The sequence below is a fragment of the Micromesistius poutassou genome (assembly GCF_964030765.1).
Source record: "Micromesistius poutassou genome assembly, chromosome: 3".
NCBI classification, from domain to species: domain Eukaryota; kingdom Metazoa; phylum Chordata; class Actinopteri; order Gadiformes; family Gadidae; genus Micromesistius; species Micromesistius poutassou.
The window spans coordinates 13,030,812-13,054,211 of record NC_140273.1 but is presented as its reverse complement, the minus strand read 5'-3'; the positions used below and the strand labels follow the sequence as shown (position 1 = coordinate 13,054,211).

At 43.2% G+C, this 23,400-nt stretch overlaps 1 protein-coding gene across 1 annotated transcript in view; it reads left to right on the top strand.

Moving 5' to 3' along the window:
• inpp4b (inositol polyphosphate-4-phosphatase type II B) overlaps positions 1 to 23,338 on the top strand; it is a 114,812-nt gene extending 91,474 nt beyond the window's left edge. The window contains exons 11-20 of the mRNA XM_084465652.1: positions 3,958 to 4,338; positions 4,711 to 4,849; positions 6,757 to 6,929; positions 7,769 to 7,892; positions 9,253 to 9,379; positions 11,632 to 11,772; positions 12,144 to 12,241; positions 12,674 to 12,786; positions 15,579 to 15,733; positions 22,665 to 23,338. Of these exons, the coding sequence (XP_084321778.1) occupies positions 3,958 to 4,338; positions 4,711 to 4,849; positions 6,757 to 6,929; positions 7,769 to 7,892; positions 9,253 to 9,379; positions 11,632 to 11,772; positions 12,144 to 12,241; positions 12,674 to 12,786; positions 15,579 to 15,733; positions 22,665 to 22,797 (1,584 nt within the window). The 3' untranslated portion in view covers positions 22,798 to 23,338. The remainder of the gene's footprint in view (positions 1 to 3,957; positions 4,339 to 4,710; positions 4,850 to 6,756; positions 6,930 to 7,768; positions 7,893 to 9,252; positions 9,380 to 11,631; positions 11,773 to 12,143; positions 12,242 to 12,673; positions 12,787 to 15,578; positions 15,734 to 22,664) is intronic.
• Positions 23,339 to 23,400: the final 62 nt, after the last annotated feature.

Sequence of the window (23,400 nt, the reverse complement as noted above, 5' to 3'; positions counted from 1 at the left end):
AACCACCACCAGCTATCTCCAACCAACACTCATACACACTACCACTCCTCTCGCCCACCAGTCTCCGGACCTCCTGTCCCACAGCAAAACCGGGCCCAAGCACTTTAAGAGGGACAGGGGAGAGAGAAATAATAACATGCATGAAATCAACCACCTATTCCACTACTTCCGGGCACTAACGCATGGGAAGTTGGAACCATAGGATTCAATTCGTATTTGTTTATTTTGCCAACTGAGTTCATGGAGTGAGATCAACTTTTAACCAGAAACGTTAGTTGAAACAGCACGGAAGTTAGTTGAAACAGCTCAAATAAACAGTTTACAGTGCAACTTGTAGTTTTATGTTCACTCAATGTAAAAATCCTTTTAAGACCAGCAATTTCAAGTTATCATTTTTACAGTGCTTATCAACATCTGGAAACAATCCGCTGGCCCAGCATACTGCCTCATCGCTGTGCTCTACCGTCTCATTGGCGTTGGAAACGTCGAACCGCCACAGTAAGAGGACAGTAGGGGCCCCCCGCTGACCCCCTGTGTATCCAGTAAGGGGACAGTAGGGGCCCGCCGATGACCCCTCATGTATCCAGTAAGAGGACAGTAGGGGCCCGCCGATGACTCCTCATGTATCCAGTAAGAGGACAGTAGGGGCCTGCCGATGACCCCTCATATATCCAGTAAGAGGGTGGGCTAGGCTAATAAACCAGTTTTAATATGTTCACAAATCCATGCCGGGCCCGGGTTCTGTTCACAATATACCTTCTGGTCAAATAATGTCCTGTGACAGTTATACCCGTCCAGACATATCCATAACGCCTCGTAAAAAAATTGAAATAATAAACAAACCGAGGATAATAAATAGCGCGGCGGAGGTTTACGGGGAGTTGGCTGGGTGGTGGTAGAGTGCTGTGTGTGTGAGTGTGTGTTTTTTTTTTTATCAGTATAATTAATGAATTACATCTGCCGCTGTCAGATTGCAATCTGTTGAGGGAGAGAGATTGTTTTTGCCACAGCGGAGTAGCAGCCCAATCAGGCTGTTTAATTGGTACATTCTCACTGTCACCACTTCCCCCCCATCCTTGATTAGACGGGCACCCCGAGGCCAACTGAACCCCTGGCCTGGTCAGCACAAGTAGCTGTTCGCTCTGATTAAAATCTCAAGCTGTGCACTTGGGCATGTGTGTTGTGTGTGTGTGTGTGTGTGTGTGTGTGTCTTAGGGAGACAGTGGGAGGTTGAGAAAGGTGGAGATAAGCAATTGTGAGCATCAAGCTGAGTGTAAACTGTGTGTGTGTGTGTGTGTGTGTGTGTGTGTGTGTGTGTGTGTGTGTGTGTGTGTGTGTGTGTGTGTGTGAAAACGCACACTTGTGTGAGTGTGTGTATGTGTGAGCATGCGTGCATGTCTGTGTGCGCATGATGCTGCCTCTAAAATGTCCCACACCAAATCAACTGTTCCCTCTCACAACTCTTGAATCAACTGTACACTCCTCTGATTTCTATCAGTATACATACACTCGCGAACACACTCACACAAACACACACACACACACACACACACACACACACACACACACACACACACAGCAACTCCCCATCATCAACGGCACCGTCCCCCACAACAGCGACTACACCAACAGTACAGGTGACAGTGGCCCCCTCCGTAAGGGGCTGAAGAAACACAGCAATTTTGTCTACCAGGTGGAAACAACATGTATTAAAAAACAACAGGTTCTACTGGTTCTACTGCTGAGGAACAGCAGTAGAACCTGTGGGATTAACAATGGTCTTAATAATATTTCATTAATACACAGGATCAGATGTTATAATCCCTTGTGCCAAAATCCAAGGAAAACACATATTCAGAAGCCCCTGTCCAAACCAACCTTACAAGCACGCTGGCTACCAAGCTACCAACCAAAGGTGAAAAACACGAGACAACTAGCCCAACTAACAGCAGTAAATACAGCAGTAAGCAGAGTATCATTGGGGTTATCAAGTGGGCACCCTCTTTCACAGGTGTTTCGTTAAGTTAGGCCCACTTAATATAGAGATAAGTTTAAAAAAAAAAGTACAATGTACCTATCCTATCCTATGGCTATCACAGCCTAAAAACAGCAATGCCACCTTCAACAGACCCAGGCTCCGTTTAAGTGCAAGCTCCAGGTAGTGACAATGCCCCTAAGTTAAAAAAAGGTACAATGTACCTATCCTATCCTATGGCTATCACAGCCTAAAAACAGCAATGCCACCTTCAACAGACCCAGGCTCTGTTTAAGTGCAAGCTCCAGGTAGTGACATTGATAGTTAACATTCGGCAAAAGTCAAAGCACTTCCAGCATGCCCCTTTTTTCCTGAAATAAAGTGTAGCTGGGCTAAGCTCATGAGGAACGCTTTGTTGAAATATCATCACAAGAAATACAACTATTTTTTAAAAATTCTTCCAAACTCCCCAGTCTTCGCTAAACACTGAGCTTGATTTAAATAAGAGAAGATACTTTTTAGTTAATGTTTTCATGAATAACGGAAACAAGTACTAGGGTAGGTAGATGGTCTTAATCGCTGCCTCGCTGTAGACCCGAAACGTTGAGAGAATACAGATTCCTCCGAACACATTGGTTTTCTGACCCCACAGTTAAAACGTGGTGATATGATGTAACCAAGTATGACTGAACCCAGCGTACCAGCATTTTGTTCACTCATCCCTCGAAAGATAATGAATAATGAATGCTCTCCCCCTCGATCGCAAATTAACATTATGGCCAGATGGGTTCAATTTGAATATGGATTAACATTTTCAATTCCTGATCTTCTTTTTTTAGGAGATTACAGAATAAATCCAGTTTCTGTCATAGTTAATTGCTTGGCTTGCTCTCTCATTCCTAAACGATACAGATCTCTGTGTATCATGTTGCAAATGAGAGAGGGATATTCCATCTGAAAAGGGAAATATGGAAACTATATAATGAATGTCCACAGCACAGAATTGAACTGGATTGACACCAATTGACAATATCCTATGTGGCAATTTATGAAATGAAATTAACCAAACCCCCTTTTCCATATTTGCTAATACTCTCATACCTTGTTTGGATAATTACATATTAGTCAAACAAAGGCAAGTTGAAGGCAAGGACTATGGGCAGGAGGTGATAGACCCTACAGGGACTGCAGGAACTTCCCCTCCCTCCCTCCCTCCCTCCCTATTTCCCTCCTATTTGTCACACTACTAGCAAGCCCGCTACGTCCCACCGATACACAATGCAAAGAGCATGGATGGCTATGGTAATAGTCATGACATTACTACTGTTAGCCTTATTTTTATTGCTGGAAAACTGAGACTTTTCTCCAAGTATACAGTATATAGATACACACATATGTCTGGTGCACTCTAGTTCCCTGTGGTAACATAATTGCCGGTTGCCAGTGCTAACTCAATTAGCTCTGAGAGCTCTGCGCTGTTTATTCCTCTACCCTTGCGGCGGCGGCGGGCGGGATGCCGCTCTACAGCTCATCATAAGCCTACCGCGGCCCACCAACCGCACATCAAACGAGGCTCTCCCCTCGCAGGAAAGCCAGGAAGCGCCGAGAAGTAATTGAATTGTTTGTTGTTTGCCGCAGTTGTAGTTATTTTTTGGCCCTTCACTCTGGCAGTAACGGAGTGGGGTGCGCTCTGTACCCGAAATGCAGAGCTCTTTTTGTGTTGTTATCATTCTTCTTTTGTGAGTTGGGAGCATCCCAGCATCTTTCTCTTTCCTCCTCGCTTTCTCCTTTATCTTCCTTTGGTCTCTCCCTCTCTCTCTCTGTCTCCGTCCAGCGCTGTCTCTCTCTACTCCCCACCTGTACCGGCGAGGGTTTGCCATAAGTGCACCGTAGAATCTGTGAATGCAATGCATGACTCCCTCATCCCTCACCCTCCTCTCTCTCCCTCTCCCTGCATTGCCCCCACTCTGGTCACCACTCAGACGGAGCAATTCGTCCATGCCCTGAACGATGAAATGGTCAAGAGCGCCCTGCTGGCGCTGCACGCCGCACGGCCAGGCTTCGTGTCTCAGACCCCGGGGAAGGGCCATGCACAGGCAGGCCAACACCACCACCAACACCATCAGCACCACCACCACCACCCCAGCCAGGACTCTAGCCCCAGCACCGGCAGCCCGGCCCAGAAGAAGCAGCTCCCGGGCCACAGCCCCTCGGTGGTGATCGGGCCGTCCAGCGCGGAGAGCCCTGTGTTGTGCAACAACAACGTGACAGAGCTGCGGGGTGTGGAGGACGGAGAGGGCGGGGGAGGGCTGAAGAGGCAGGACTCCATACCCCACCACAACGAATACGATGAGGAGGAGTGGGCAAGTGGGATTGGTTGCTGCTGCTTGTGATGTCATCTGTCTTCATGTTAGCCGTTTTTTTCTGTTCTGGATATGGTTACGCTGATTTGCTGTGAGTAACTACCTTTATGGAAGATGGAAACGTTTGAATATGTTATGCGTAAAAGTGGGTTGAACACCAACATTTACAAGTTACTTTTCTGTTTGTCTTTTATAAAGCTGTGGTGTAAAAATATATTGCTGTCATTCGCCTCACACATCGCTATGTAGAAATGTGACAAAAAACTGGCAGAGATGGATGAAAAGAGAGCAAGAGAAGATAGTCAAATGGCCATTTGGGCTGATTCCCTTCGGGCTGATTTCCAACTCACTCTGTCTCTTGTGCTCTTCCAGGACAGAGTTTGGGCCAACGTTGCCAAAAGTCTCAACTGTGTTATCGCCATGGTCGATAAACTCCAGGAGCAAGACAACAACAACCGGGAGCCTATCCCTGACCAGCAGCTCGCTGATGTCATCACCTCCCACAATCCTGGTAAAATAATATGCTTCCTGAAAAGAAATGCTGGAAATGTTGTCGATGTTGTTTGAAAGGAGTAGCAGGGTAGAGTCTTGAAAAGGATACTTCAGTTGAAGGTTATACTTGTTTGTGCATCATATGGCTGTATTGTACGACAGTAGCCAGCAACCCTGCAATACGGATCCTCGTTGGTCAGTTATATACCGGATGGAACTGGCTTTGTATTGGCCGCTTGTCCTTAAGGAATCTACGCTTAATAATCAGTTCTACCTCCTAATGTTCTGGCTGCAAAGCCGAAACCAGAGCAATCAATCAGCACTGTTAACATATCATAAAGGCCAATTGACAGTGGTGGATGTTGACCGGGTGTTTTCCCAGACATCCCGCCCTCCCTGGAAGACAGGAATACATATTGCAGTGCCTTTAATTAGTGACTGGCCGGGGTTGGCGATCCCCCACCACTTCCCATTGAGAACCCCCTCCTCCAGGCTGAACTCAGACCACTGACCAGCCAGGGAGCACTGCCAACTGGCACATGAGGGAGAGCTGCATTAGCTTATTACCAGAGAGAGAGAGACATAGAGGGAGAGAAGGCGAGAGAGAGAGATATAGAGAGTGATAGAGCTGGGAAAGAGGGACACATGATAGAGCAACATTAGTTTATTACTGGAGAGAGAGTTGGGAGAGAGGCCGAGAGACATAGAGAGAGGTCCAAGATAGAGCAGTGAGAGAGAGAGAGCTGGCAGAGAGGGACACATGAAAGATCCATGTTAGTTTATTACCAGCATGTGAGGCAGAGAAAAAGACTGGGAGCTGGGAGAGAGGGACACATGATAGAGCTACATTTGTTTAGAACCAGAGAGAGAGATCGGAAAGAGAGGCAGAAGGCAAATGATGCAGCAGCATTAGTTCATCCAGGCCACCAAGGGCCACAGAGAGAGAGAGAGCGAGAGAGACATAGAAAGAGAGAGATGAAGAGACAGAGAGCTGGGAGTGGGAGCACTATAATAAGAGCAATTAAAAAATAAGCTTGCCCTGTGCAAGCACATGCGTATCCGTACACGTGTGCACAAAGTCAACGCTCTCTGCTTTGCATCTAAAGAGAACATGAAGCATTCATACTGAGACCGTTCCACACCCAGGCCAGGCTATGAAGATGCAGGCACAGGTCAACGGGGGCAATCGCTCATCTGGAGGTCTGAGCAGAAGCATGGGAGGGAATAATGAGTGGCGGGGGGGTTATCTCTGGGGATGAGATTAGTGGAGCCATGTCTTCTGATGACAGGACCGTGGGGGTGGGGGTGTTTGGACAGGTGGACTGGCAACAGCTGACAGTTAGTGTTGTGCTTCCTCCCTTCTTCCTGATGCAGAGGCGGTATTTGCAGAATTAGATAAGACATGATGTCTTTGACAAGGCAATGCAATTAACTGTGTGTTTGTGCGCGTACGTGTGATTGTGTGTGTGTGTGCGTTTGTCTGCTTGAGCGTGTGTGTGTGAATTTTTTCTCCACCGTGAAACTTCTGAGAATGTTGGAACAGCATATACAAGCAGTATGTATCACGAAGCCTTTATAATTAGACGGACTAACACTGCCCCCTACAGGCAGGTTCATCAAGTTATCATTTGTGGACATGCTGTTGCTTCCACGATGTGACACTACATTAATTGCCCACTACATTCTGGTTTTATTATATATTAACAACTGAGTCACTATTTAGTTACAATGTATAGTCTATTCTGTGATTCATAAAACAATACCAGAAAGGAAATGTAGTGATAGTATTAGTAGTATCATAGATTGATATAAACATGAATAAGTTCAAATACATTTGGAAGCAACTAAACATTTCCCCAAAAATAATATTCCTGCATGCCTCCCTGAAACCAGGTCTTGATTTCCTTTTTCCTTTCCCTCCTGAAGGGGACTGGAAGGAGCAACTGCGCCCTCCGGTGGCCAGGCTGAGGGAGTGCGTGGTGGACGTGGTAGAGCGGGCTAAGAGGGCCATGACCTTCGTGCTGCTGCAGGAGACGGCCTGCAGTGTGCCCCAGGGCCTGCACCTCCAGCACAGGAGGGATGTGGTCTTCAGTCAGGCAGTAGGTAGCCGACACACATCCTGCTACAATATATTCTCCAATCTGGCACGAAGAAAAACAATTAAAGAGCCAGTAAATCCACTGTTTCAGATGGAAATCGAACACTATGGGATTCAAAATCTGTTTTGGGCAGAGAGTTAGGGTGTGTATTCCCCCCACCATTGGTCTAAAATACATGTAAAGACGGAAATATGGTATTGATATAAAAGTCCCATTACTGACTGTCACCGTTAATAGCATAAAGTGCATAAAGTGCATAAAGTGCATGATAGTGTTACTACTCCTACTCCTACTCCCTACTCCTACTTACAAGCCAGAGGTGCTTTGGCAGGGCATTCTACTCCAGATTTATAGCAAATATAAATAATAAGGTTGTTTGTGTTACGGCTCCCACACACAGGCTCCCCAATTCACTTTTCTTTTTTTTGGGGGATTTCCACCTCTAGGCACTGCAGTGTTTACAAAGTTGTACAGATGTCTGAAGACTTTGTGTCTGAAGTTGCTCATGTACAAAATAAATCCAAGAAGGCAGGGCAGTAATAGCAAGGCATAATGCACCGAATGCTAGTTCATACTTCAATGGAAGCACAATTACTAGTTATATAGTGCTGCATCACACTCCTAACAAAATGTGTGTGTGTGTGTGTGTGTGTGTCTATGTGTGCATGTATGCATGTGTGCATATATGTGTGTGCGTGTAAGTGTGTGTGGTTGTACGTGTGTGTGTTTCTGTGTGTGTGTGTGTGTGTGTGTGTGTGTGTGTGTGCATGTTTCTATGTGTGTGTGTGTGTGTGTGTGTGTGTGTGTGTGTGTGTGTGTGTATCTATGTTTGTGTACAGTTGTCTGCGCTGGCCTGTGGGTTCATCATGCGGCTGTCTGCCGGCATGCAGGACGAGGGCTTCCTGAGGCAGCTCCATCTGGTGGGGGTGCTGGCCCAGTTTGAGAGCCTGCTGAGCACCTACAGTGAGTAACACAGCCGGCCCGCGGCCCTGGCCCTTAGCACCTACAGTGAGTAACACAGCCCGCCTGGGGCCCTTAGCACCTACAGTGAGTAACACAGCCCGCCTGCGCTTTGTACCATCCCAGCAAACTCCTTAGTAGGAGTTCCTTTTATACTACACGTGGAAAAGGATTTCCCTGATGGTTTAGCTTTGGCTCTTCCCACAGTGATAAATCGCAGGGCATTTTGGAAGCAAAAGGTCATGGGTCATCCCTCACACATTTTTTTTGTATTTGAGCCGTTTTTTGGTTAAAACGCAGATGTTTTGCGTCGTTTTGGCCGATCGTCCACACGAATCCTGTAAACGCATCGCATGAAAACGGAGTTTTCTGAAACCAGGTCCCAGGGTGAATAAATTCAGAAACGCACCCCTTGAGTGTTCGTCTGGACGGCCAAAACGATGATGATCTCGATGATGTCATCGCCACACCCCTCGAGCGTAACCTCTTGTAACCTGTGACGACGTCTCATAACAACAACTATGGCCGACTACATGCTCGTGTTCCTGCTGGAGAAGATATTGTGCCTATTAGGGTTACTATCGCAAAATTAGTGGTGGGCATAGATAAATTTTTTAAATCTAGATTAATCTTGGAATTAATCTAGAGGGCGGCGGCGTTGACGGCAGACGGCTGGTACGCGTCCGCCTATACCGCCGTACCAAGGCGGGCAGTTTGGAGGAAGATTTGGATTATTACAACAACAACAACACCAACTATTTCAACGCTCTGATGTTACGATCAACCCAAAACGTGTCATAGCTCACCCAAGTTGTTTCTATTATCATTGCTACATTGTCTCCAGCATATGGCGCGATTATGGACAGTATATTTTATTAAACACTCAGCTTCTGGTTAGTTCAACTTTGAGAATAGATTAACGGCGATATTTTTTTTATCGCCCGATAAGAGTCTCGCGTTAACGCAGCACGTTAATGCCGATAACGGCCCACCACTACGCAAAATATTATGCTCCTGTGCCACCACGCTGAGCAAAAAAGACTGATGGACAACCACATAAGCCACATTTTACAAACAAACAACAGCCATGCGTGCGCCAATTGAGACGATCAAAAGGGTTGCGTTAACGCTTTATTACTTGAGTGACCGTTTCCGGTGAATTTCTAAAACTAAAACAGCGCCACCTATACGCCTGGAACATGAAGTAGCGTTTTTGAGTCGTATTGAGATGGATCCGTGTGGACGCAAATGTTCTTGAAACGATGCCAGGGAAAACTGAGAAAAAAAAGATTGTTTTGGTACGTGTGGACTTGGCCTGAGTGAGTGTCTCTGGCACGTCGCTGCTGTGTGCTGTGTTGTGAAGGTGAGGAGATCGGCATGCTGGAAGACATGGAGATCGGGATCTCGGATCTGCACAGAGTGTCCTTCAAGATCACAGAGGCCAAGACGGACGACCTCAGTGACCGTCAACCTTCCATCTGCGGCCGGCGGTGAGGATGGGGGGGCTCTGGGGCCACCAGTGTCCTCTTCCTGAGTTGGAGGATCACTGTTTCTGCTGAGTTTACTGTACACTACACAGAAAGAGAAACTGTACTTTATGTGTAAAACTAGGATAGTGCTAGGATGTGGTTTGTGTAACTTACAGGAATCCCTGTGGGGTAGTTAAATCTTTATTTCGTGCAGCACCTAGGATGGCATTACACGGTGGTCCTCAACTATAAAGCTCTCCACCATCTGGCTCCCCCCTATCCCCCCCCCCCCCCCCTCATAACTGCACTTCTTTTTTTATTTTCTTTTTTTCATTTATTTTGCTTCTGTGAAGCACTTTGAGTGCGAGAAAAGTGCTATACAAATCAAATTTATTATTATTATTATTACTATTATTATTATTATTATTAATAATCTTTCAAACAGCATGAGTTGGTGGTAAGTTGCAATTGAGTGAGAGGCTGCTCACCACAGAGCCAAGGGTAGACCTTGACCTATTCAAGCTCCACCTCCATGTCCAGCCATATCTCAGGCTCACGTCCAGCCCCACCGACACCATCTCATACAACTTGGAAGCACAAGTTTGAGTAGCATCTAACTACAGCCCGGGAGAAGCCCCTAGTGTGTCAAGCTTATAGCATGAGTGCAATGCCCCTGCAGAATCTTAACGGAAGCCCCATTTGTTCTACCTAACCATAACCCTAGCTATCACCCAAGCGTATCCCTTCAACCTAACCATAACCATAACCTTAACCTGAGCTCTAACTAAACACTTACCATTACCCTAACCTTGACCCCTTAACCTAACCATAACCATTATGTGGGAGCCACATACGTAAGTTGGCTCCCACACCTAACTAGGACAAGCTGTACCCATTTGGCTCTGCAGTTAAATTGGGTTGCTTGATGTAAAGCCCTCTGTGACACACTAGAAATGTGTTTGAAACTCAGCAGCAACAGTCACTCTCAAGTCTTTGAAACTATTTTCATGCAGCAACCAATCAAAACGATTAGAATGTTTCAGATGATGATGTCAAACTGCCTTTGATACAATCACATATCAAGCTACAATTTCATACAGATATCACAAGGTGGCAACAATTATTTATTTAGCTTGAATCAAAGAATGCATATACCGGTGTTTTCCTCCAGCATTCTGATAAGCATTAAAGCCCCGATAGCATCCTCATATTATATAAGGACAGACCAAGGACAGACCATTATCAAATCAAGTAGCTAGCCAGTGCGATAAGGACAAATCCAGACCACATGTCCAAATGTATATTATCCAGGGAGAAAACATTCCCCAGTTTCATAACCACTGCTCCTTACCCAAACCATAAAAATGAACATAAATAAAAACAGTTGTTGATCACGAGGTGGGGGGGAATTCTTCAACCCAGATCTGACCTTTATGGCACGTGCCATAAAAATGATTAGAGAACATCATAAACTTTAGTATTTGTTATGATATGATATATTATTATATTATTATAGACTATTTAGGCAACTGTCAGCTTCCCATATCTCATGACGATTAAAGGCGAGTGACGTGAACCCTCTATATGAAGGTCACTTCCAGAGACTGACTGGACTGTGGGCCTGTCGGAATCCTAGGCCGTCCCTACTACAGCGTGGCTGCTGGCCAAGCGCCACACGCTCTGCCTTGCATGACTAGGCCTTGTTTAGACTCAGGGAACGCTCTGCATGCTTCTATCTGAGCCTGGGGCTGAGCACTGACGGTTACATACAAGGATCTGCTGCTGAAACATAAATAAAGGCTGGTTCGGCCTTTAATGGAGGGGCTGATCAGGAATATTACCGAATCTCTCTATGTCTAGTCCCTAGCAGTACTGGAGTCTCACCACCTGTCACACTGTTTTTCAAATGTTTTTCTTTTTTTGTCTGTGTGTCCGAAATGTACGTTGTAAGTTGGCAGCAAAATAGTGCATTATTTTGAGTGAGAAATAGGAAGTGTGGCGTGTGAGTGTGTAAAGAGGGTCATATGATACTAAGTCTCACGCTCAATGAGTGAGGGTTGGCAGCTCTGTTAAGACTTTGTGGCAGCGGCTCCAATTGTTGTCAGCCTCCCTTGTTATTTCATGGCTTTGCATCGAAGCGTCACATTCCCAAACGTATCCAGTTGTACAACATCTTGACATATATGACCTGACTTCTACTTTCTCTCTTTTTCCATCTTGCTGCTGTATATCCCTCTCGGCCTCTCTCTGTCTCTGTCTCTTTCTCTTTTCAGAGACCACTACACTGTGGAAGTCCCATTACCCCGGCTGGCTTTCCACAGTCTGCCTGATGAAATCAAGGAGGGTCGGCCTCTAAGAGTTTTCCCAGTGCTGTTTAATGTGGGAATTAATGAACAACAAACTTTAGCTGAGAGGTACTTTAACAGTGACTGCAACATTTCTAGAATGGGCACCTTATGGCTATAAAGTCCCCATTAAAGTTGTGTATATAGTTCCATAAACACACTGTCATATATGTATTATATATATATATATATATGGATGGATAGACGGATGGGTGTCTGGAGGGATACTTTAATCATCCCTGGGGATGTAAAGTGGTTTTGTATTTCAGTTGTATTAGTTGGCACCTAAGGAAGCTAACTAGAGCCAGTGATTATGGAAGTAGGTTTTTTTATGGCAAGCTTTCACCTGTTACCTTTACTTCCTTTCAATGACTTTCAGGATGATTGAAATGCTTTTTGCATGGACGGCTTTTACGTGACCCTTGTGATTCTCTTTGCAGGTTCGGAGACATCTCCCTCCAAGAGAGAATAAACCAGAGGAACTTTGACATTTTAGAAGTTTATTACAAATCGTTAAGTGAGAAATTACCAGTAGAATGTAAGTCCACATTTTGAAATGTATTGGAAACCTATAGCACAAAAACACCTAACCCTAACACCAAAAAACAAAAGACACTTAATTTTATAAAACCCCTACCAAACATTAGTATTAGAGAATGTGTCATTATATATGAGATCATATATAAGTATAATATATACAAGTATAGGAACAGAGTTACTAATTAAAATACCTGCAATTGTATTACTCTTTATTTCCTATATATTAAACAGTGGCTCTAATGCAACACAGAGTCATTAGTAATATTTGTGCCGCTCAGGGATGTGTCAATAACCTTGTACTCTAAACCAGGCAACACAACTAAACACACAGTGGCCTGAAAACATTTTTCAGGCAACTGTGTATATACACTGTGTATATACACTGTGTGTATAGACTGTGTGATTGACTGAATGTGTTCTTCTGTCACAGGTCTACCTTGTTTTCAGACACACTCTGATGTAAAGGAGTTACTTGAATCACTGCGCCAGAATGTAGTGATGAAGAAGAGGAAGAATGTGGAAATACTATGGCTCGCTGGAACGGTACTACACAACGATTATAGAGCTAGTAATCTGTGAATCAAGTGCTGGGAACATTAGGATATCAATAGACCTCTGAAGAATAAGTCCTGCCTCCGAGGCTCCCGGTTCCCTCGGTCAAATGTCTATGGGAAATAACATGGGGTTTTTGAATGATCGTACATAACAAACTCTGTAGGTGGCGGAGAAGTAAAAGCTGCATCACGTTTTCAACTACAACCGTTTTCATCTAGTTTCAACTGGGTTTTTGGATTTTTGGTGCCGTTAAAGTAGCATTAATAATCGTTAAAGAATCGTACTTCTTTAACGGCACCGACAATCAAAAAACACAGTCGAAACTAGATGGAATTTTTAACGATTTATTTTGGCCGAGAGATATCTCGGGTCTTTCCTCATAAAGTAAACAATGATCCGTGGCTTTTAAGAGCAAACTTGAAGTGTTGCCGTTTCCACTTCACCAGAATATAAACATTTATATTTTAAGTCTTTACAAACCTTCAGCATTGTCTGTTTTAGCCCAGTACATGTATACAAATATACATCCATGTTTATTTATACATGTTTAAATATACATCCCCGCCTCACACCACAAAACACATTCTCTAGAGAAGATGAACCATGTTTGGCACACTTTGGAGGTACTGCCCCATAAACTGTTCTTATCTTATCTTGCCAACCGTCAGGCCTGTCTGTCAGCACATGATTGGCATGCACGTACAAACACACAGACTCCCAGACCCATAATACAACAATAACATTACAATTACAAACTGTTCAGGTGAGCCTCAGTTCATTACATGTTTTTTGTTCAAGGTTATCGGGTCGGTACTTGAACATATATATCTAATTATTTGTATAAAACCTTGGCTTATAGAAAATAATTTATATGTTACAAGTTAAAATACTATGAAAAAAATACAGTGCAACACTATGAAATGAAATGCTGCGTTCCTTGTCTGCACCCTAACCTGAAGGTCTGCCCTAACATGAAAGTGTATGTTTGGTGCTACATTTATACTATTGTAACCCCAAAAGCGCCGATCAAAAAAGCAGATCACTTGACGTAAATTACTCTCGCAATTTATTATTATATATATATTTTTCAAACCAGAACTTGCCAGTGGCAGCATGAGCATCTCCTGTCTACAAAATTGTGCTACACTGAGCTGAGCTCCCGGGCGCGGTGCACGGCGGCCATGCCCCAGTCGCCGTGCACCGGCTGAGCTCCCGGACTCCGGCGGTGCACTCCTGCGGGCACGGCGATTGAATACAGAAAGAAAGAAAGAAGAGCCGCCTCGGGCACGCCTGGACGCGGCGTGCCCGTGGGAGTGCACCGCCGGAGTCCGGGAGCTCGGCCGGTGCACGGCGACCAGCGGGATCGGTGCACGCACCGTCCCCTGGACACGGTGCCCCGAGGCAGCTCTTCTTTCTGTATTCAATGAACCAGAAACCCCCAAGGAGCCCAGTGGTTCTCTCTCTCTCTCTCTCTCTCTCCCTCTCTCTTTCTCGTTCTCCCTCTCTCTATCTATCTATCTGTCTATGGGAAATTACATGGGGTTTTTGTTATTTCCCATAGACATTTGACCGAGGGAGGTCTATTGGTTTTATTATTGTGACAGACAGTGCTGTTAGCCAATCAGAGCCGAGTCCTTTGCATGTCATGAGTAAGAGCCAAAATCATGTCGTTCCTCCCTGCCCACCTCCTCCACCACACTAGAACATTGTGAAACAGGAGCACCAGAGCATTTTTTTCACCAAAACTGACTCACTTTTGACCACGTTTCACTATTGACCAATGCAAAATTATTGAAAAAAACGGTGCAATGACACCTTTAACGTTAAGTTTCGTTTACAGAGCACTTGCATAGCTCAGTATGCACGCAGGCACATTTCAGTACCATAATAACAGCAGTATGCACGCAGGCACATTTCTGTATCGTATATTACAGTCACATTCTGCAGAGGCTTTGATGAACGCATTGAGCGACATGTTTCAGTCAAGGGGGATCCAAAGAGAAAAAATAGTCTATTGTGGAACAGAAACTGGTCTTTGCCGCCTATCCAGATTATATATAAAAGATATGGAATATTCCCGTTCCCCTACCATTCTGTGATCAGCAATGATCGGCAATCGGTAGATCATGATTTTGGTGATCGGTAATCGGTGATCGGACCCAAAAATGCTGATCGGAGCCTAATACATGCCACAAAATAAACCAATAGGCCTATAAAGTGCAATAGTCTTAACCCTGTATTTAAATCCTGCATCTTCAACTGCAGCATATGGCCGAAAATGCTATAAACACGCTCAAGCCGGTGACTTCCATTTTATTGATCCTAGTTAATAAATACATAGGATAAAGTGTATAGGAAGAGTTGGTACGTTAGTGAGTTGTTGTTTGGGTTCAGCCCCCACCGGCCTAGCTCCCCTCGCGCTGGCCAGAGCTACATTTGGATGGCGTGGCCATAAAGGGCTCAACATGGTTCACGTACTCCCACTAGTATAAGCAATGTGTGTCTCGGACAGTCACTGATTTATCAATCACTTTTTTACCATTGAATATAATGTATAATATGTCATTTCTATACAACTGAATATATATATATATATATATATATACATAATAAATGAAATTGTCAGTTAGACCGCTTTTTCGGTTGATTTTGCTCATGGCCCATGGCGATGACCCTGTGCATCAAGAGAGGACGCCTATTCTTTTGTCTGTGGATAGGTTTATATTTCACATACATGGTTTAACTTGTCGTACACCCTCCCCCCCTTCCCCAATTCCCAGATCTGTCGGCGGTTGAACGGCGTCAGGTTCACCAGCTGTAAAAGTGCCAAAGACCGGACGGCCATGTCTGTAACCTTAGAGCAGTGTGCCCTGCTGCGTGACGAGCACCAGCTCAGCAAGGACTACTTTGCGCGTGCGCTGGACTGTATGCGAAGGTAAGGCATTGGGACCACATCGTCCTCCCCATGTGCAAAGCTATTGCTTCAGCCAATCGCCAATACAGGAAAACAAATCTGTCCAAACAAAAACATGCAGAGAAGCTTTTTTCCCAGTATGTGTTGGTTAAAGTAATGCCTTGAGTGGACACATTCACCATGTCACAGCACATGTACAAGTACATGCAGCACACATGTATGCATCTTCACTTGTTCCGTTTGTGTAGCATGTAAGTAGCAGTTGCAACCATGCCTTATTGTACATTCATTGCATGGTAGAAGCCTTTCCCTAATCCTAAACCATTCAAAATGTTTATGCATGCATGACAGGACAAACGTTGCCTGACATCGCCAGACCAATTGGCTTTTAATAGAAGTGTCTGCTAAATGACTAAATGAATAGTAATGTTTGTAGTAGTAACCTACTTCTAGTACTACTAGTTTTTCTTATTCCTGACACCCCCAATCAATTTACACGATCGACAATTTGGAATCAGTGGTAAAGAGTCATCAGAATGCACAACCCAGTCTCACACCAAAATGTAGTACAGCTACATTGGTCAATAGAGGAAGACGCAGTAGTTTCACAATAACGGCTCTAAAGTTGTGAGATGCCTGCGTTCTTTTGGCCCATTCTTTTCTTTTAGGACTGCTTCCACGTCACGTGACAAACATGTGAACAACAACAAACATAAATAGTAAGCCTGCAATGAGCATGTCACTGAACAACTTAAATAGTTCATACATTCAGGATGAGGAATGGCCTCTCACACTTGATCAATGAATGAATTGTGTCAAATAAACCTGCCTCGTTAAATCCTTGAGCTTGGTGTATTGCTTTCAGCAAAAGGTTATCGGTTATGTCACTACCAAACCTGTCTGTGCTAACACATCTCTTGTGTGTGCAGAAGGTGATTTTAGAACGAAGAACAAGCCTTGTAGATTACAAAAGTAATTTTTTAATTAAAATGTCAAATGGTTTTCCTTCAAAAGACACCTTAGAATAGGTGTACATTTCGTAGCCAGCGGAACCTTGTTTATGCCAAAAACAACACATTTACGGCAGTCCAGCTGCAACACATACGTAACACAGTTACGTTTGGAGTAAAGCTGGCTTAATTATTTATCTTTAGACTTATAATTGACTGAAGTGATGCACTATTGGTGATAAATATTCAACTAGGTTTGTGTAAATGAACCTTTACATAGAACTCATAATCTCGTAAGCAATGTGAACTGTGCTCACATTGTGAAACTTGACAGTCATGTCACATGGATGCAGGCCTAGAGAAAAGAACGTAGGTGTCTCAGAATTTTAGAGCCAAAACTTCTAAGTTTTCCTCTGTGGCCCAACGTAGCTATGGTACATTTTGGTGTGAGACTGGGTTGGAATCCATCATTATTAGTCTTTCCAGCTTTATCAAGCAACTGATGATTTTAAACCGACTCATTTCATTACCAGGCAAGACGGTAGACAGATGGTGAGCATTTTTAAGCAAACAGATCATGCATCACAGCTGTTGTGTCTGAAGCCTGCCAATGATGTAACTGCCAAAACATAAGAGAGTTGCATAGATACTGAACTTGCCAAGGGATAATGCTGGCAATAAGACGGTTCTGGGAAGACACCATATAATATAGCTTGGTGATCTTCTTGTGTTGTCATTAACTTAGAAACTTAGAAACTAAGTGTTTTTATATCATCATTAAGATCATGGATCATGTACACGTTTTGTTTACATGATTTATAAAATGCTGATCTTATGTCTTTGAATGCCTATCAACTGCCATGGCAATCTCATCATAAAACATTACTGATACTTCCAAACAATCTCATCATAAAACATTGATATGTTCGTCATTGAACAAAAAAGAGAACATTTTGTTTTCATACACATTTCATGGAGAAAGCATTTGCTCCCAGCTTTAGAAAGCATTTGGTCCCATCTTTTGAAAAAAACATTTGCTGTCATTGTCAGAACACTTTCCTTCTATCCTCATAGCCTTGCATGTCCCGTCTGGTCTTTGGAAAATTTGATTCATACCTACAAAGAGAAAATACATTCTTTCTTTGTGTTGAAGTTAGATAGTATAAGAGTTTTATTTAAAAAAAATTACATATTGGCGTACAAAGTAACAAAATCAGAGACACTGGTAATATAATGACACAAGTATATCGTACAAAACTTGTTTATAGTTACATTCTTAAAAAGGCCCTTTTTCCTCCATCAATTGGAAGGTTTTCTGAACTCTGTCCCATCTCCTATTCTTTTCCACTACTCCCATGTAGGTATGTCCTGGGCTCTGCAGCTAGCCCCCCCCCCCCCCCCTGCCCGCACCGCGGTTCTGTAGGTGGCTAGAGTGTTCTCATTTTCATCAGGATTTTCTGTGATACCATCTTTTCTTAGATTATAAAAAATATGATAAACCTACATGTATAAATACCTTTAATATGTATCACATTAACATTGTATTAGGATGATTATACTACTATATACTATACAACCTTCAACAATGAACCAACTCATACAACACCCCATACATCAATTGAAAAAGAATTGCTCAAAGTTAAGGGTAGGATTTATTTTTTTAAGTAAGCATTCCATGCAAGTTTAACAGGATAAACCGGAAGTACGCAAAAACTGAGTTACACTTTTGCATACCTCAAATAAGTAGGGGCCCACATAGCCAGAAAAAATGTGCTTGTGTTCCTCAAGACGGCTCATTGATTTCACATCGTCATTCACCAAGGACCCAGATGCTGGCTGCATGATCCCTCTGTCTTCAATCAACCAACTCATTTCACATGGCATCTGCGTGCTTCGTAAGCCCTCGAGAGACCCCCTTCTGCATCCAGACCAGTGCTCCTCAACTCCTCAGCCATCAAGTTTTTGCCCAATCAGAGCTCAAGAGCTCTTCTCATAGTCCATATTTTTGTCTTCTATGGAAGTAAGACCAAATTGAAAGTGATGGACAGCATAAAGCGATTATCAAGCTGAGCGTTGAGCATCAGACAATGATTGGCCATGAATCCATTGTGATCCACTCAAGTCATTGCAATCTATCGATTTCCTTCAAGATGATTTTTGGGAGGGTCTTTTTCCCCTCCTGATCACAGAGCCAAGCGGGTGACCAATTTCTGTACACTCATGTGGCCAAGGCAGGGACAAATTACCCTACGTTTGGATTGCGGTTATGGTGCAGCTGTGAAAGATACAGCATTAGTATGGTTATTTTATGTTTTTTATGCGATCCTGTTGTCCATCACTTACCACCAGGTGTGAGTGTGATTAACCGTTACAAGCCGCTTTGGAAATCTGCCTCTTCTGACATCACAAGTGGGCGTGTCCACCTAGATGTATGCTGGATAGATCGATAGATAGTCTACCTGCCAACCCAGTGGACTCATGGGTGCTCATCTATCTAATCTATCTAATCACACTCACACCTGGTGGTATAATATGTGACCTTTAAGATAAAACATAGATAACTTTCTACATGCCATCAAATAAGAACAGCTAAACTTGTATTGCTCTCGCATTGCAGTCGGAAATTCAGTTCTAAGAACGTTTTAAATAAAAGTATACAAAACTTTGTATATTTTATTTCCGCCGACAAAGTGGACATCAGCGTCCGTATGCTGACTCAGATCCGGACGCGAATCTGGACCCGCGGCCCCCATCCAGCTCTTGAGCCGGCGGTTGAGCGCCACTCACACAGCGTTCCTGCACAGCAGCAGTGATCTTACTTATTTCTCTCTGTGTATATATCTTGTGTCTCCCTTCGTGTGGTGTTGTGTCTGGCCTGCTGGCGTGCGGCCCTGCAGTCGGCTGACCCAGGGAGACGTGGCCCACGGGGAAGACCCTGAGGCGGGCTCCGGCGAGAGGAAACCTCCCTCACGACACTTTTACCCCATAGCCCTGCTGCTGGTTAGCTCCCACCTGCTGGTCGTCTGGCTCATTTTAAGTCTTGTTTTTCTGCTTGCTAAATATCAATAAATTCCTGACAATACCATATAACTGGCTTGCTCCTTGTTTCTTTTTCCATTGGTGTTTATATTATATATATATATATATGTGTATGTATGTATGAATATATATATACATATATACTGTATATTTGTACATTGTGCTGAAAATTCTATATTGACAACACAACTCTGAATAAACTTAAAGAGTTTATTATGATAAAGGGTAAAAATAGTGTAAAAGGAAAGTAGTCTCTGCAGTGAGGCCACACAACACAACAAGCATGCAAATGTAGTGAGCCCCGAACAGGGGTATAACAGGTGGTATAACTCCAGTGGTATAACAGGAACACGTCCTTGAGGCAGGGCTGCAGATAGGGAGGCCACAACTCCTCTGGACCACCCCAGCAATGCAGCTCAGGCTGTCTCAGTTCCCCTCAAGGGCGATGAGCGCGGTACAAACTATTAACTAAGTGGTCCCAGTGTCTTCGTGTCTTATGGAAATGTCCACACTGATATGTCTGATTGCTACATCAATGTGTGAGCCATTGTCGCTAGTTATTTTCGCTGGTATGCCCCAATCTCGGTAGGACTTCCTTTGTCTAACGCACCTGCTCTCGCTTTTGATGTTGGGAAAACTTTTGATGTTGGGAACTCCCCCCCTCGGGGTGAGTTTGATGAAATCCATCTGAATATGTGGTTAGACTTCGGCCCTTTGTGTACCAATGGTGATGGATTGTTTTGCCCTTTCAACACATGGTCCCTCCCATGTGTAAACTTCGCACATGGGAGGGTGTGCTCCCCCCCCCATACACCATATATTATTGTGATGCACTAAACCTTGCACCATCCATTGCACCATCTCCTTGTCAAATGAGAAGGGTCAGGGACAGTCATGTACACGTGTGGTTTGCCGCCCCTAGTGGCTACTTTTGCCACTATGTCGGCGCAAGCATTGCCCCACACAAGCTCATAACTGTTAGTGTGAGCTTCACGTTTGCAAATTGCTAACTGAGCTGGGAGTACCTCCGCCTCTAGCAACGTAGCAACCAAGGAGTGGTGGGCCATGGGTTTGCCTGAGGATGATAGGAAGTCGATATGTTAGCTGATTTACCTTCAGCCCTCAGTTCCCCTCAAGGGCGACGAGTGCGGTACAAACAGTGAAATGGTTACTATGGACTACATGTCTAATGGAAATTTACATTAGAAAATATATGTATATTTGTGTATGTATATATGTGAATATATATGTATATAGTGTGTATATATATATATATATATATATATATATATATAATACTTTTTATTTTAAGGTTAATTGGCATCGATTGGCTGTGAATCTCTCGCAGGAAGGAAATGCCAACTAAATTTTAAGATTTTTTTAAAATTATGTTTTCACAAATTAAACATGAAACATTAAACCAGACATAGACGTACGCAAAGGACAGACAAATATCAGCATGGGTGTGAAACTTAGGATGTCAAGCTTTATACACTGCAAAGGTATAACATTCATTTTAATATTTTGAACTGAGATTTCAACACTAGAAAGTACTACACTAAACACAAAATGCAATTGATTACTAATGAATTATAAATATACATAATTAACGAAAATGCTGTCAATCCAGACCTAACTTACACCTAACACCTTATCAGTCACACAGGGTTTCACAGACTACTGTGTTTGCTCTGATGAGACAAAGGTGAAATGGAAAGCAAGGAACCCAGTTCACATTTGCTTGAGTTTGGAAGTGTAAAATAATATATATACACCATCGGTTGGTTCAGCTGCAGCATACCATAACTGTTAAACAGTCGTCTCTTTGAGTCCTGAAGTGTTTGCTTAGCTCTCTTGAATGGTCACTCCTCATTTGCCAAGCTCTTACAAGCTTAAAGGGGTAGTTCAGGATTTTGGACATCGGGTCTCATTTCCAAGTGAGCCAATGTGTTATTCATCATTGGAGACCGTTTTCAACACTTTTCATTCAGTCCTTCTAGTTGCAGGAATCGCTGGTGCTAGGCTAGCGCAAGTCGAGGGGAACTGCTAGCCTGCCAATTAAAACAGTTTTACCCACTTCTGAGGCGAACTAATTATAATGCCCGACTATCGATGTAAATGTCTGTGTTGATATAATAGTGTTAGAAATAAACTTACCCTTGCATTGCATTGCATTTAGTTTATAATCCCTGTAGTTGGAAGCAAGCTATGGCAGTGGCGGACTGATATTACCTGGAGTGCGCTTCTCTGTTTACCTTCTGCTGTAGTGAATTGGTTGCTACACTGGAGCAAAGTGAAATTCCGCCGCTGCTGAGAAAGTAGTCCCCCAAAATGTAATGTGATAATTGTGATACAAGGATAGTTTTATTTCTAATATAAAACGGTCTCCAATGATAAATAACACACTGGCTCACTTAGAAATGAGACCCGATGTCCAAAATCCTGAAATATCAGAAATGTAAAGCTTGACTGAGACAATTGTGTCAACCTTCTAGCCCCATATACTCACCCTTAATTCTCACTCATGTATTTATTTCATAGAGGGGAATTTCATTTTCACTTAGTTTCACTAAGTTCATGGAAATGCATAAAAATATGACTAAGCCACTGGTAATATTCATGGTATTACTTTCTTATACCATGAATGATAATACCTGTACATTTAAAATGAGTATAACTATTTGTGTAGAACTATTAAAATGGGGAAACAAAACTGAAGTATAATATTTAACTGACTATAATCCCTGTTTTAGTAAACATGCTTATTAACTTACAGCACATCTAGCATTGCCACAGTAACACAACCAATGTCAGTGAAAAGTCCCTTAATCATCATTTCCAAAAATGTCTCATCTTTGTTTTGCTCATGTTTATCTTCTTTTTTTGTCACCCCCCCCCCCCCCCCCCCCCCCCCCCCATCCCTTGCATTGTTTTTTCCACCATCCCTTTATTGGAATCATCAGAGAGGGGTGTCGGATTGAGAACGTACAAAAGAATATTAGATGCAGGAAGTATGCCTTCAACATGCTGCAGCTGATGACGTTTCCCAAGTCCTACCGACCACCAGACGGAACGTATGGAAAAGTGGACACTTGAGGGGAGAAGTAAGGACCTGGGTAGTCAATGGTGATGTATACATCCAAATTGTAAATAGAGAAAGAAAAAAAAACAATAGTCCCTTCAAAAACTGCATTGACAGCTTGGTTCCAAACTTGTTAATATAATTACACTTTACATTTTTTGAGTCAATTTATGCTTTGAGGATGACTGTTACAGCTTTTGTCCTGTATGAGTGTGTGTGTGTGTGTGTGTGTGTGTGTGTGTGTCTAGAGGGGGCAGCACAGGGCCAAGTGTGAATTTAGCATAAATCAAAAATCTATTAGAACTTAAATTCCATTTTGTTTTCCTATCAACCAAACAAAGTAATGTAGAAGTATTGCAACATGTTCCCCCTGAATATGGACTAAATGTGAGGCTACAGCTCAAGGTAATTATGTACTAGGACACTAGTATATAATTGCTAGTACTTAGTACTTATGTACCAGGACACTAAGTTGTATAAGACAGGATCATGATCTTTGAATTGTATAGGATATCAGATCATTTTTCATACTGTTAAAAACATATATGACATTTTATATTGTATTTTTGTATTCTGAACTAAATATATATATATATATAAAGTCACACCAGACCGAA